The sequence below is a fragment of the Polyodon spathula genome, chromosome 1 (assembly GCF_017654505.1).
Source record: "Polyodon spathula isolate WHYD16114869_AA chromosome 1, ASM1765450v1, whole genome shotgun sequence".
In the NCBI taxonomy this organism is placed as follows: domain Eukaryota; kingdom Metazoa; phylum Chordata; class Actinopteri; order Acipenseriformes; family Polyodontidae; genus Polyodon; species Polyodon spathula.
This window is the reverse complement of record NC_054534.1, coordinates 8,512,520-8,528,466: the sequence shown is the minus strand read 5'-3', so window position 1 is coordinate 8,528,466 and position 15,947 is coordinate 8,512,520. Positions and strand designations below refer to the sequence as shown.

Genomic DNA, 15,947 nt, shown 5'->3' with positions numbered 1-15,947 from the left:
TGCAGCATGTCTCCTTGTTCAAGGGCTTTTGACAGCAAGTGAGTTGCAAAACCAGAAGCATATTGTAAACACCAGTATTACAGAATAATCACACTTGACCACAATTGTACTTCCAGTGGAATCCATGTTTAGCTTTCCTGCATTTGTATTGGTCAGCCTTTCAAGCAATGCTGTGTGTGTGTGTGTGTGTGTGTCCTTGTGCCATCTCTTTCCTCTAATACATTGACACTACAGGCATGAGGGCTGCATGCACTGTGGTGACTCCTTGTCCTGTTCTGCAATTGTACAGTACTAGGCTAATTGGCATACCCGTATTCCTGTTCACCATGTTGCTTAATGATACCGAAGACATGTTCTCATCACAATGACACTAAACTCACTGGTACAGAGCAGTCTTCTGTAGGTCAGGGCGTGCTCCACTAGGAACAGTGATGGGCGTTTTATTGATTTCTCCACAGTCAGCAAGAACAATGCTCTATCTTAAATTGTAATCTCTTTAAATCTTGCAAGCATGTACACTAATCCAATTGAAATGTAGGAATTTGCTGCCACTCAGTAGTTGGGATGGGTTTAAAGCATTCAGAACGAATCCATGACAGACAAGTCAGGAAGGAGGGACATTGCCCAACTCCACTGGGAAATAAAAAACATTTCACAGACAAAGGGGTCAAGTCAGTGTGAATTGAGTAACCATTTCCAGTGTTTTTCTGGTGTTTATTGGATATACACAAATTTCATTTTTATGTTCTGTATTTTATCTTTTTTTTTAGCGGTTAAAACCGAAAATCAGAAGCTCCATTTATAATCAATACAACGTATACTGCATCCAGCCTTTAATTTTTGAAAAAGGAGACAATTTCAACTTGTGTTTAAAAAAAAAAAAAAAAAAAAACCACACACAAACTGTCTGAGTATTTAAGACCTTACATTTTCTCACGCTCCCCTTATTACCAGCACATCTAAGGTACACAACACTAACCACAAACCTTGCAGTTTGAAACTGTATTAAACAAGGAAAACAGAGTTTGACAATGACCCTCAAGACACAACACAGCTCCCCAGTTCCAGGAAGAGATTTAATTAAGGGAACGCCACCTGTTTTATTATTGGATTGGAAGTGGGGGCACTTACATAAACACTGTTCCAGGCTACAACGACGTTATTAATGAGATATCCTGAGATTACATTTCAATGATGGAACTGCGATCTTAACAGCGTCAGCAACAAAAACAAAAACTATGATGGCTGTGTGCATTACTGCTGACACCCAATCAGAACTGTGAGGACTGCGTGCATTACTGTTGACACCCAATCAGAACTGTCCATTATCACTGAGTGCATTACTGCTGCCATGGTTGACATTTATTTTTTGACTTGGTACTTTTTAAAAGCTGCTGTAAAGGGCAATATTCAAATGTTATCCTCTGGGTTAATCAGAAGTCTCACAATTAAAACTTTAACCAAAACTTTAAATTAAGTAGCCCTGCTGGCAAACACTGCAGACACACAGTGCACTTTGGAAGAGGATTCAGTGTCTCAGTGTATTCTTTGTGTCACACAATCTTAGTGCTGGAGACTACATAGTAAAATATTCATGGGATGGCACACTGAACTCCCGTTGAAATGATTCTCTCTACAGATTGCGAGGCTTCAGATCAAGGTTGGTGGTGGTGTTGTAACTGTATATAAACAATAAGGGATTAATCTACACCTTTAAACACTCATTCCTAAAACCTCAGTATAAAGAAGTTACATTCTGCCTGTATATTCAACAGACAATGCAATCTATTTAATAGTTACATCTATTCATCTGTTTTCAAACAGAACGGATAGGTCACTATTGTCTATGACAACAAATAGAAATGAAATATGCCAGACACAAACCAACAGTTGTTCAGTCTTGTACAAGCCTTTTGGGAGTCCCTATTAGCAGCGCAACAAGACCAAGTTAAATGATTGAACACAGTAAAACAAAGGCCTCGCCCAGTCGAATGCCTCAACACAGTAAACCACTGGCCTAGCACAGTCGAATGCCTCAACACACTGGCCTAGCCCAGTTAAAGGACTGAACACAGTAAAACACAGGCCTAGCCCAGTTACCACTACTCTCCAAATGTCAGTGTTAGATTTCTTAATACAATGGAAAACAAACTAGATCTAGATATTACCCATATCAATTAAGCCAGGGCTAGTTAGTGTATTTCTGTCTGTACAAACATGCAAAAGCCAGGAAGGGTCCTACTGTATTTTGTTTATTTATTGAACAGCTAGTCTCACCAGAAATGAGCAAATGTTATATTAAAATAAAACTACTATGGTTATCCCAACTTCTGTATTTATTACAGGACTGTAAATCATGTGTAGTGGTTAGCAGGAGCACATGATTATCCACCACTGAACTTTGCCCTGTAAATGGTGTGGGTGGCAGCAAATGACTGAAAATAGGAGTTTCTCAGTTGGGTGTGTGCAAGGATTAACATGGTCAGGGGGCACACAGTGCTCTGTACTGTCAATGTTCTGCATCATTACATAAAAAGGTCCACATTGCAGTACTTGCAAATAGGGTTGTCTCCACAAAGATCTTACTGTAGCCTTATAAGCAAAGATTTCAGTACATTGTGTGCAATGACCTGGATTTGACAAGTTACTGATTAATATCTGCAGATAGAAGTTTTTACATTCTCAAGCCAACTCCCAGCCCACACCTACACTGACACAGCCCACTACTGATAACAGCATAACTATGAATTGATCCTGAACAGGCAACTACTAATCACCAAAAAAATAGTATGTAGGGCTGACAATGATAAAACGTTTTAAAAATATGCATAATCCGTATTATAAACTTAAAAATGAAGTGTGTTGTAAAACGCCACATAGGACCGCTCTTACAGATTGAAAATAGTTATTTTCAAAGGTTACAGAATATCTATTTAACTTGCTGTATATAATTCTACCCTAGAAAAGGAGAAATAGTTTAAATCATCATAAAAACTTTTTTTTTTTTTTTTTAATCCGTCTTTATAAAGTTAAGACGTGGACAACAAATACAGAACGGTATTTAAGGTGACTATTTGGCCTAATCTCGAAAGTTTGTCACGTACTGTGTGATGTGGGTAACAATCTCACATGCTCTACACAAAACTGCATTTTCTGTACCGCAATTAAACATTGAAAACGGTGTATCCCGTGGCTTTGTAGTACTATACATTATTAAATACGGGTATGGTCTGTATTTCCGGGCACCTGCTGTGTGCTACCAAGACAGGAGCGTAGAGGTCTGACACGTCGAAAAGGCCAGCATTGAGAGATCTCTTCTTCTGCGGGTTAGCATTGCATACGTAGAGCGCTTTTCATTCAGAAAAGTTTGGTGACCCAACTAACAGAAAGTATAGTTTGCATAGCTTAAACAAATGTTAATAATGATGGCAGCACCTTGTCGTTTTTATATTACTAGACACCTGCTGCTATATGTGTCACCCAAGCGCCAGGTTTACAAAGTTCTGCTGTGCTATTTAGAGCAAAAACGTATATGTATATTATGTGTATAAACGAACACAACTCAACACTACACCTGTTCTCACAAAGTTACCGTTCTACTGGTCTGCCTGTCACCTGACCTACACACTATGCATGCGTTTTCGTTTCCTTATGTGTTACTCTATTGTGTGAATACCAAACACACTTTAAATAAATCAATTAGAAAAAAAACGGGCTAAACTTAGCAAACAATAAATAATCTCGACTTACATCCATAGCGCGGTCTGAGCTTGCTTGTGTTTTCTTCATAGTACATCCTGTTTAACCACCTCCAGCCCAGTCTCAATTTCTACCAAACAAACTTTTCCTTTTCCCTGCTGCGTTTAGTGCTTCACTTTGTCAGTTATGCCGTGGTTTCCTCCTAGACCAGAAGCGCTTCTCCAGGTAGTTACAGCCTATAGTTTCTAGTTTGTGTGCTTCTCTCTCACTCCCCCGCAGCCTGTAGTCTCTTCGCATGCACCTTTGCTTTGCTGCTGCTCCGCTCTGCACACTCAGCCAATTTCCTCTCCCCCCCCAACGCCGTTACTTACACATGCTTTGCAGTGGAGTTGCCTGTCTCGATGGAAATGCCTCCTAGCGGCCCCTGGTGGCACATTGTAATATATATATATATTTTTCCTTCTCACTCAAGCGCCCAAAGGCGGGAGAAAAAGGAGGCTCCCCATGTGACAAGATGTGGTTAGAGTAATCTCACATCATGCGGTTTTGGTCGTGCGAAGTTTGAGATCATGTTACGGATGACGTGCATGCAGGACATATTAAGCTATAAACAGGAGTCATTTATTGTTTAACATAACAATGTGGACTTTACCTTTTGAAGGTTTATAACATAGATAGTCAGGCTGCATTTTAATAGGAAGTAACATTGACTTTGTTGGTTCTGTGAATATCCCTACTGCAAGAAAAACAAAACCACACTGAGGTTCTTTGCATCAATGACACTCCTGGTTATCACCATCACCCAGAGACGGTTTTATGGGCTCAGGGCAATTAACCAGGGCAATTACCCAAGGCTCAGGCCATATCCGGGGGGCGGGGCTAAGTTGGGTCATTACTACAGTAGTGAAAAACATATATTTAACACAAAAATTAATAACAGTACCACATATGTCACCTTAATGTGGCACAGTCTAGTTCATGACAGTGTTTAATTTAATTGCTAATATAAAATGGTATAAATACCTTTTAACAGGTACATAAAAAGTGCTTTTCCAAGCAAACTAGCAGTGGAAGTAATGCAATGCGTGGGAGGGTGGAGGGAGGAGGGAGAGCCCCCTACGAGTCCAACGCCGCTCTGCCTTCACCCAGTATTACAAAACTAGTCACCACTGTAGTGTGTTTTCAAACAAAAATCACATGCATAGCCTGATCTATTTTCTGTATTGTTATTGAGTCTGAACCTCGCTTTAATCCAAGTCAAGACAGCAGCAATGCCATGAAGAAAGTTACTGAATACAGCTGCATATGGCAGCAGGAAGTAGATGTCATGGGGTTTACAATAGGCCAGTAACCGTCAGTAACAGATCAGTAACCGGCACCTCCAGCTGTGCTGAGTACCAATACAGTCCCAGATATGCACACAAGTAGCACACTGTCTCTGTGAACCATCACTTCAGTGTTTCCATATGGCCAGGTCAGGTGTATCTGCATTGGCTTCTGCCATATAGTGTTCACAACAAACAGCACTGCTGACTAATAACTGCTGCTGTTCAGAATGTTTTTGGATTTAAAAAGGCCTGCTTCAGAATGTCGTGTGCAATGTGTTTCTAGAAAGATCCAGGCTTAGTTGCCTGAACACTGCTTTGATTCTGCAGAAACACCAGATGAAAACCTCCTTTAATGGACGGCTCCTCAGTAAATCTACATATTCATTCATGCAGGTCCACTTATTCAAACACAACAAACAGAAGCAATGCACAATATCCTCCCAACTTCGTTGATCATGCCGTCTTCTTTTTTTTACATCATCATTTGTGAGATGTGTGTCATTTTAAGGTGGTCCAGAAAAATGCAATTCTCAGATTACAGGTAAGGTACCTGTTCTACTAATGCAAGCCTCGGTTCCATTTTCCTGTGGCTGCTTCCCACTATCATGGTCAATGACAGTGCACCAGGGCAGTTAATGATATGAGCCATTTGTAATGTAGTATCACAGTGGCAATGTAACATTTCCATATGTATATCAATAGTATCACACCGAGCCACACTTCTAATCGAGTGTTAACGTATCAGGACCATTGCTCTTGTGGTCTGCCAGTGTTCTGCTATGGTACTATAAAGGTTTCCCTGTAAGTCATTTTTAAACCTCTTTGGAAGGACACCTACACAACCCCACCTTTGATTACTACTCATGTGCATGATTCTGTATACTGATTACCACTACTGTGATTACTATTTGACTATACAAAGAGAAATACTTAAACTTGCAAAAGCAAACTTGAGCAGCATGAAAAAAAAATACATGTTATACTCTATACCAAGGACTTTTTTGATCTTACAAACTAAGCAGTAGAATTGTGGTTTTAATTGAAATGTTTAATTTGAGCATGCATCTAGGGGCCTTTAGAAAGAAGGTTGAGGCTGTTTGCAGGTTTACAGGTTTGCAAGGATAAAAAAAGGGTCTAGCCCCTTGGTTCTGCTTTCAGAACATCATCTAGTGTTCTGAGTAAAGATGACCTCAGACTTGTTGTACTGATGTTTCACAGAATTGCAATAATGTAGGTATGTACCATAGCCTGTTTCTTAGGCTGTTAATATTCATATTCTTTGAGCAGAGTGAGGTAGTTGCAGGGTTTCAGATTGCTCACTAAAATATGCTCTGTTCAGTATTTATATCTTGGTATTTTTAGGAAATAACGTTAAATCTGTACACATACAGCCTGGCCTGAACTTTAAAATAAAAATGATGAAGTAATACATTGTGCAGACATGGTGTGTATATACAGGATAGTATTCGATCTATATATAATATATATATATATATATACAACACACACACACACACACACACACACACACACATATATATATATATATATATATACACACACACACACACACACACACACACACACACATATATATATATATATATATATATATATATATATATATAGTGAGATAGCAGGGAGGGGGTTAAAATTCCTCCCTGCTAAAAACATGTGAGAATGCACGTTTGGGTGAATGGGCTAAGGGTTTTAATTGTTTTATTGTTTAGTTATCCCCTGCACCTGGTGGTAATTGTAAATTAGAGCCAGGTGCAGGGTATTTAAGAGAGGCAGCCAGTCTGCTCAGGACTGCTGAGAGAAGAGCTTGGCTGTGTGTGAGAAGTTGTATGTAGAGTAAGGTGTTGAGTGAAAACATTTTATTGTACTTGTGTAGCAGGTAATCGGCTTAGCTGTATTGCTTGTTCGTTAGGTTCCTGTAGGTGTTTAGTGAGAGCTCCAAAACGGAGTTAGGTTTCTGTTTTGTTTGTTTTGATATGTTTATTAAAAGTGAAAGTCAGCGCTTAAAAAAAATTCCATTTCTGTGTCCTGGGTCTGGTCTTAAAGGGACAACAAACCTTGAGAGTGCCAGAATCTTTCACTATAACAATGGGTAAAGAAAATATGCAAATATCAGCATTACAAGAGCCAATCAAATCGCTTGGAAGTCACCTACAGGCTTCTACATTCATAGCGTTTTAAAAGTCAAAGCAAAGTATCTGCAGCCATGTTTCGCCCTGTTTGGGGCTCATCAGTGTACTGTGAGTTCTGAAAAGCTCAGTAGGGTGTGTGTGTATATATATATATATATATATATATATACATGGTGGCTTCGATAATTCCCTATTTTGGTTAATTCACTGTTTAAAGCCTTAACTAGGGTACAGAAAAAAAGGGGTGCTGGGGACTTACTGTGTGCTTGAGGTTTGGATTAGAGCAATGAAAAACTGCCCTGATAGGCAGAACAAGGTGCACACTTGGCACCCTAATGAAGTCCCTTGGTTCTACGTACTGTTTTCATTTTGTTTACCATAGCAGCAAACCTCCAAGTGGGCATTGGGTGAATGCAACCCTCCCGGTCTGTTGTTATCCTTTGCGTTTATCACTTGAACAACCCCCTCACCGTGCTTCCTGATGCTTGTCAGAGGGTAGAATATTGTCTAACACAGTTGTTATTGTGGACAAGCTAGTGCAGGCTGGATCCAGGCACACGCTCAATGTATTCCTCCAGCATAGCTCATTGGAATTCCATCTGCTTGTGACAAGCCACTTACAGGCTTGTATATACAATATACTGTACTGCACTGGTCCAAAGGCTACCTGAACTAACCAGTTTATAGACAAGCCGGAACTGATACAAGATGCCAGCCATGCAGCCTCATTTTACTAGGCTTCTGTTACTACCAGCAATAGTACATTTTCCCAGGCATATCTGTGACTTGTTCAAGTGACTTTTAAACTGTCACATGTTCAAACTCAAACAAACAATGGACCAGGAGCATTCTGACCATGTGACCTGCAGTAAGTAGATGGCAACAAGTTCTAGATTGCTGTTGGCTTAAAGAAACATTATTTCAACAAAACCTTCCCTTCCAAACCTATTTACTGTACACTAGAAAAGCAAATACCTAGACACTTTAAATAAAAGCCTGTAACTACACATCGGTTTACGTTAGCGACAAGACTGCCTGCAGCTTTCTAATCACTAAAGTATTTGCTTTTCCTCTCTGGAAAGATAGTGCTGTATAAAGTTGTACCAAGTGAACATCGACATTGGGAGGCACTGGCTGTGTTCCAGGTTCCCATAGTAAACACCGAACAATAGCTCCTCCTGGTCCTACCCCGGGGTGCTGGCTTACACTGCTGCTGCTGAGACTGGAAACAACTAGACATCTCTGTCAGGAATCAGAGGGAGGCTATCCCATGGTGCAGTCCTGGACTGACTTTTAATATAGAACAAAGGGAAATCACCTTCTTTGTTAAAACCCAGATGCACTCACTATTGAGTGCTTCTGAATTATTCAATATAGTCAGTGCAGTATGTCAGGTTTAAATGTTAACTGGGCCCCAGGATCTGTTACTGTGTAATAGGAAATCCCAAAATATCACACGTACCAAAATCATTTTTTATTTAGCCTTGTTTGTTTCTTGTAAACCTTACTTCGCAGGAGGCAGTGTGGTCCTGTGATTAAAGTCAAGGGCATGTAACCAAAAGGTCACCAGTTCAAATCCCATTTGTCACTGACTTGACTCACTGTGTGACCCTGAGCAAGTCGCTTAACCTCCTTGTGCTCCATCCTGTGGATGAGATGTTAAATCAGTGTCCTATTGTAAGTGACTCTGCATATAATGTATAGTTCCCAGCCTACCTCTGTAAAGCCCTTTGTGATGGTGGTCTGCTATGAAAAATGCCATATAAATTTATTATTATTATTACTTTGTTATGGGCTGAGCCTTTGTCAAACTCTTTTTGTATTACTAGATCAATATCCGATATCATGTTTTTGAATTGTATACGTGTTTTAAAATGTTCAGTAATAAATCAATAAAAACAACACTGAGGGGATTCCTTTGTCCGAAGTGCAGGAATCTGAAGCTGGTAACGGAGTCACTAGTTCTCTTCACGCTATGCAGGGGTAATAAAAACACACAACTTTCTTAAGGGCTGGAATTGCTGTTTCTCATTCTCAATATAGTCCCGTGGGGTTGAAACTACTGCACCCAATATTTGGTCAATTGCCCCTAGATTTGTCTTGCAACAGATTGTGCCTAACACTACGGTGCACTGTTGCTGTAACCAAGGAGACATTTATTATTGCAACAGGCATGATTAAAGAGAACTTAATGAGGCACGAGAACTTGGGTAAATTGTCCATAAAGCAATTATAAAGATGTGTTTCCATGATCAGCTGCATGAGCACTAAATGCACAGCTCACTGCTCTTCCTTACGGTACTGTATACCAAGGTAGGGAAAAACTGCAAGCACACAAGAATCATTATAGAGAACATAGAATCATTATAGAGAACATAGAATCGTTACAGAGAACTCTTTATTTGAATACCTGTGGAGCAACAAAATGCACCCACCTCTATAGGATTTACATTACACCTTTTGCTTTCATTTTTTTCTTGTTACATTAATGATAATTTTGGCAAATAATTTTATACACAATTTCACATATTTTATAGACCTGTACTTTACAGACAATATTCCCACACATGGCATGCCCCTTCACAACTATAGACACAACTTTTCAGAGATTCAATGAATGTACACACTTTTAAATTTTCTAAAACAAATACATTTAACAAAAACAAAAACAAAAAACATACGACCTGGAAACCACACAGTTAGCTTTATCAGAATGACACGGTAGGTTCACATTATTTTTTAAAATAAATTATTCTTCTTTCAGGCGCTCCAGAGAACCTAAAAATGTAATGAATCCACACACACACACACACACACACAGGCAGGCACAGGACAGAGATGACAGACTGTGTTTGTATTGTCAATCACAGAGCTGGGCGAGAATAGAAGGACCCTTGTCAAAATCTGGTCAAGAGAGTTGAGGAAGTCACCAAAAAATGTAAATAAATAAAAGCTGCAAATAAATGAATCCTCAGCACAACGCCTACCTATGTATGTACAATAGTTACAAAAGAAGAAGAATATAAAACATTCTTACAAGACAATGTGAATCACAGTCCCAGGTGTAAGTGAACACCCCTGGACTATTTCAGTACCCTCACTATTAACTGTCGCTGCCTCCTGCATACGCACCACATATCATTATAAATTATATTTTCAAGACCACTGGAATTGTTTTAATCCACGTCAGCTTCAATCAGTTTGAAGTAATTTCACAACAGAAAACGTGCGCGCTTGTGTGTGTGCGTGTCTAAATGTGTGTGTGTGTTGCTGTTTTTCTGTTTTAACAACAGGGGTGGTTGTGATGGACTTTTATTTCGAAGGAAGCAACAAGCAATTTGACTTTCAGTGTTCCGAATGAAGGCGTTCTTGGAGGTTGTGAAATTACTTCAGTATAGTAATGACCAAGGTCAACAAAGCGTAAAGGCATCTGCTATTGAATGTCGGTCATAAGAGCAAGCAACAGAAAGGAGCTGAGAATGTAATCAAATCAATTCAAAATGACAGCGCCGCTACAGTCATTGTGGCACTACAGTGCTGCTATGTCTAAATAATAGTATTTAATTCAGACATCATTCAAGGGTTTCTGTAAAACAGGTATGCTAATTATTAAAAAAAAAAAAAATCCTGGCAATGGGTCTTTGCAAGCAAACCAGAGTCGTCACATCAGAAAGATAATTGTTACGGGTCTTACAGTAGCTACAAACACAAAACAACAGACAGACGCTGCATCCGCAAAAATCACCCCATAGAAATGGGCCAATAGGTACCTAACTATCCTACTAACATCAAGCGCTTTAATGGGCGTCAGTTGTAGTAGCCGCTAGAGGGCGCTAAAAAGCGGTGTTAAAATAATAGTAAAATTACTTTATTGGTAACACAGTTAGGTTTAGGGATAGGGAGGTAGATTTAGGGGTTAGTTGGCTAGTAGGTACCTACTGGCTCATTCCTATGGGGTGTTTTTTTTTCTTGATAACGTGCCATTCAATCGACTGATCTCAATCAGATCAGCTGGACACAGAGCAGGACACAGACACAACGGGTATATTGTATGGAGAGGTTAATATGTTACAGAGAAGTGACGGGTAATACAGTAGAATCAGAGTTGCGAGAACTGCGACTGGTAAAACCTTATTCATATTGATGAGGAATTCATACATTTTTGTAAACATGAAGATATGTAGAACGTGAATTGTTAGTAAACTTGGATTTGGCACTGCATGAAAAAAAAATCATCATAAGAGATCTAAAAAAACAAAGACCCTATTCCATAATATTAAAGGCTTCTAAATGAAACAGAGGCACAGCATTAAAAAGGCCATTTAATGTTTTAAAAGGTGCGCAGAGAAGTGGCATGTACAACAGGTACTGCCACTTCAGAAGCATTCAGTACAGAATATGCATAAAGATGCATTCATTGACAGAGGAAGCTCTTAACAACAAGCTTGCTTAACAGGGAAACAATGAAGGTGTCAGAAGAAAAGTCTAATGTGTGTTCCCTCCAATGCATTGGTGTTTAGAATTATTTCTACTATTATACCAACAAAAAAGCAGAAACAAAATCATACTTTTAAAATGGCACACAGTTGAGATATGAATATGGAACTGCATTTCTATTTACTATGGCCTCTTCCATCTTAAAATGTAATCTGGTGCAAAAGGTTCAGATCTTTGCAGCTTGATTCTTGAAGATATCAGACTTAAAGTTTTGAAAAAGCTGGTGATCGTTAAGGGGTGTATCTGTATTCAGGTTGTGGCAGATCATGTAATCTGGTATCCTGTTCCTAGATACATTGCTATATGTCTATATACTGTACCATCCACCTCTACTAGATTTGCATTAGACTGCATTTCACAAGTGAGCTGTAATGTGTTTAATACTCAACAGGCGGTATACACATGTATCCTTTATTTTACTACTTAGCTCCTACCAGTGCCTGGTAACTGACTGATGCCAAAACTTAAAGGCTCACAATGATTCAACAGCAGCAACATGGCTTGGTAACTCTCTGTGCAAAAGTAATAATCAGGGCTAAATGTGGAAAATATAGATTGTATATGTTGATAGAATAACTTATATTTTTTAAAAAATCAATAAAACAATGTAATTAATTTTGTTATTTGTTCAAAGTTCCCCTTTGAAAGGCTGCTGAGAGCCTTCTAACACATGCACGCTGGATACACACACATAGACAAAAGTTTTGTCTAATGTCTTGGTCAGTGTCAGAACATGACAAACTGAGACACGAGTCAAGATGTTTGCATGCTTGATACATTTCTTACTGTTTTAACTTGAACTTGCTGTATTACGAGTGTATCATGGAGTGTGCAAGGTTGGTTTATAACGCAGAACATGTGGCTATGGGATGAATATGTTGAAAAACACTTTGCATGGCTATGTATTGTAATAAGGTTTAAACTCGGCACAGGGTCCTATGTTTCTGCTCTAACCTTCTACAGATCTAAATACAGCTGCCTTTTAACACTAAACTAATCCTGATGGTATTTTTCCCCTAGCCAGTGTGATGCACTTAACTCACTTTTAAACATCACAAGACACAACAAGAATACAGTGGTAGGAGTGGTTTTAGAAGTTTGAGGGTCACTGTGGGCGCTTTCTTAACAGAATTAACACAATACGGTGGCTCACTTAATGAATGTAAATAAACCACATAGACATGGTGGCATCAAAAATGGAGAATAGGCTGACCTAGAATGGATAATATTGGTGACTGTTTAATTCTCGTTCTCTTCTGTCCCAAAGTGGATCTGCTAGGACGGAATTTAAAACGATAAATTAATTTTATTTAATTTAAAATTTAATTTAAGAGATGTGAGTAGTTTCTTTGATCTGCTGAGTATCTAACCCTTTTGCACCTCTACAGCCCATGAGCGAGGCACCTGGAAGCAGGTCCTCAGGGCTCGGCTGGTTACATGAGCACATTGGCTCTCGTGTCCGGAAGTCGGAGTCCCACAAGGCCGCCCACGACCAGGACAGTGGACGCTAGTAAAATGGGGATGGCCTTGGTGATGCCAACCAGCGAGCCGAATATCAGGTTTCCAAGCACTGCTGCCAATTTACAGAGCGCATTGCAGAATCCAAACCCAGTCGCCCTGGAACAGAAGAACACAAAAACCTTAGAGCATGAAAGTGATTACAAGCACACAAACACACACACACAGTCAAGCACAAAATGAGTGGACACTAGGGCGTGCCTCGGAACAACTTTCAGGATCCTTTCCAGGACACCTTCTGGAATGAATGATGAATGTACTGTATACAGTTTTGTGGTAATTTACTTAATGTGGCTTAATTAAGTAAACCAGAACATTAATAGTAGTACAGACTTTATATATTAGGTTTTAAATAAATGTGAATAGATTTGCTCTTTAACTTGTTTGTAAATCCAAGTGTTCACAATCAGGACCAAGCGAAAGTTCTTCAAATAGAGTAAGTTAGCATGACATTGAGCATGCAGTAAAATACTCCTACCCTCCTCCGTGCACACGTACAGCACACTACAACCATAAAACTGAGCCCCAATTTAAATAGAAATAGCAGCCTGTTTTCAATGTATAGCGGTACTGTGTTTCTGTGCCTGGGAGAAAGCCACACTGTCCTTTCATAATAAATCACCCCAGATTGCTGCATTGTGTTTACTGCCCATCATGCTTACTACATATCTTGGGGTATTCCTACCCGGAAATTGTTTTCTGCCACAGTGACTGCCAAGACTCCTACTGCATTGAAGGATAACAAAATGGTTTAATATCTGGTGGGGATCCCTGATGTCAAGGACGTCTACAGCAGTTTAGTGTTACAAAAGCTAAACTCAAACCCAACTTGAAACCCATTAATTCCTGGGCCTCCCTCATGCAAAGAAATATGCTGAACTGTGTGGGGATTTTGATTGACAACACCAGACTTAATTCAAGTGACACCAGCAGGATGAGAAGCTAAGGAATTAGCCTCCATCACCAACTAACCAGGTTTTAGTGTGACTTTCATTGTAAAGGGATTTTGCTGAGGACCTGGTTCCACCTGGTGGACAAAAATGTTACTGCGTTATTCACTTTTAAATGCCTTGTTTCTCTTCACGCAAAAGTCATAATATAAAGTTCACCACTTCGCAAAAGATTCCCATTGACCCAAGACGTTCAATCCGTATGCCCTATTTAAATATGATTATACATCTGTGGTAGCAACATTGTACAGCTGAAGGTTAATCCCTTCTCATAATAATATTGATCTTTGATTTTACTCATTGGAACCAGCTCCCGCTCCTCTTTTAATCTGCAATGACAGCCTGAGCAAAGTGCAGTGCTGCCTTGTTCAATACTGGGCTCTGCTGTCACTCTTACCTCCTGTCCGTTGGATAGAGTTCCACAGTGATCACGTCCAGGGAGTTCCAGGCTGATATAGTAAGGCCATTGTAAAGGCACAGCATTCCTATCATCATTGACTCACTGGTTCCAAACCACAGAAAGAAGCAGCTGATTCCAGAAAGGACCATAGAGCCACCTACAAACAGCAAGACAGCAAGACAGCAGACACGTTATCCCAAAGAACTGAGCCTGAACGTCTCAATGTTAACAGTATTGATACGTGCCGTGTGAAATACTGAATTTTTAATACAGTATCAACTATACAGCACAGGGTTATTGATTGAATATTCAGTATTTATTCATAGTCTATACCATATGCCCATTTCTGCTGTTCACCTGTATTTTTATGCACATTGATATTGTAGTCATGTACTTTAAATTCGGTGTGAGAGCTTCATGTTATTTATATCTGAGCAGATGCCCACAGTGCTGCAGTGCTTTGAAATGGGGCGAGTTGGTTTGCAGTGTAGTTAGACTGCAGTTAGAACTGACTATTGTATGCTGGCTAGGGAGAACCTTACTCCTGTAACACGACATTAGCATTCATCTTCAGTTGTTCCTAATATAACAGGAGCCTTCACTGCAGTCTCGGGAAGGTGGGCTGTGATAATGAGTTATGAACAGACGGGTGTCTCTGATGCTGATTCACAATCCAAACAGGAGCTGCACAGACTCCAATCACAGACATGCGTGTTACACTGGTTACAGAAGTGCCTTTATAGCAGAAAGAGGTAGCAGCAGCAGGCAGTGAACATCTACTGCTCATTTGTGTTGCTGGAAATGCAAAGCAGTGCACTGAGTCAGGAGGGCACCATACCTAACATTGTCAAGCGTCCAATCTTGTCCATGAGCAGCGCTGACACAATATTCCCAGGCAGCACTGCTAGAGTGCCCAGGAAGTTCACAAAGTAGACCCAGTAGGCACTATAGTCATCGTCAAAGGTCATCTGACAGCCGGTCTTGTTGTGATGAAATGTGCTGTTTATCACCTCTGTGTTGATGAACTTGGATTCCTCGATATCTAGTGGAAGGGAAACGGTATGGTACGTAAAGAAACCACGGTCATAGATTGACTTCATTGCAGTCATAAATCTAATTCAAAATCTCAAACGCTGAGATCATGTCTCTCCTGTCCCCCTTGCTGCTGTACATTGTAAATGCCGGCAATGGATTAATGACATTCCATAACTCAAACATTTTTTTCGGAGTCAGATTTCTGCACATTTATTGCTGGAAAATAAATTGCAGTGGTGTGAACAGCCCCCCCCCCCCCCCCAGATTTTGTATGAAGTGTTCTTAATTGGTCCATTTCCTGGCCCTTTAATGCCTGGATAACAATTTATTGGAACGATTTTTACTGACTCATCTATGACATTCAAAATGA

The 15,947-nt window shown here is 39.8% G+C and overlaps 2 protein-coding genes across 2 annotated transcripts in view; both read right to left on the bottom strand.

The window, feature by feature from the left end:
- LOC121313565 (ras GTPase-activating-like protein IQGAP1) overlaps nt 1-4,052 on the bottom strand; it is a 93,846-nt gene extending 89,794 nt beyond the window's left edge. The window contains exon 1 of the mRNA XM_041246245.1: nt 3,751-4,052. Coding sequence (XP_041102179.1) covers nt 3,751-3,796 — 46 coding nt within the window. The 5' untranslated portion in view covers nt 3,797-4,052. The remainder of the gene's footprint in view (nt 1-3,750) is intronic.
- A 7,094-nt stretch (nt 4,053-11,146) lies between these two features.
- Nucleotides 11,147-15,947, bottom strand: part of LOC121313554 (synaptic vesicle glycoprotein 2C-like) — a 51,027-nt gene continuing 46,226 nt past the window's right edge. The window contains exons 11-13 of the mRNA XM_041246238.1: nt 15,381-15,584; nt 14,540-14,699; nt 11,147-13,291 (exon numbers count right to left, since the gene is read on the bottom strand). Coding sequence (XP_041102172.1) covers nt 13,108-13,291; nt 14,540-14,699; nt 15,381-15,584 — 548 coding nt within the window. The 3' untranslated portion in view covers nt 11,147-13,107. The remainder of the gene's footprint in view (nt 13,292-14,539; nt 14,700-15,380; nt 15,585-15,947) is intronic.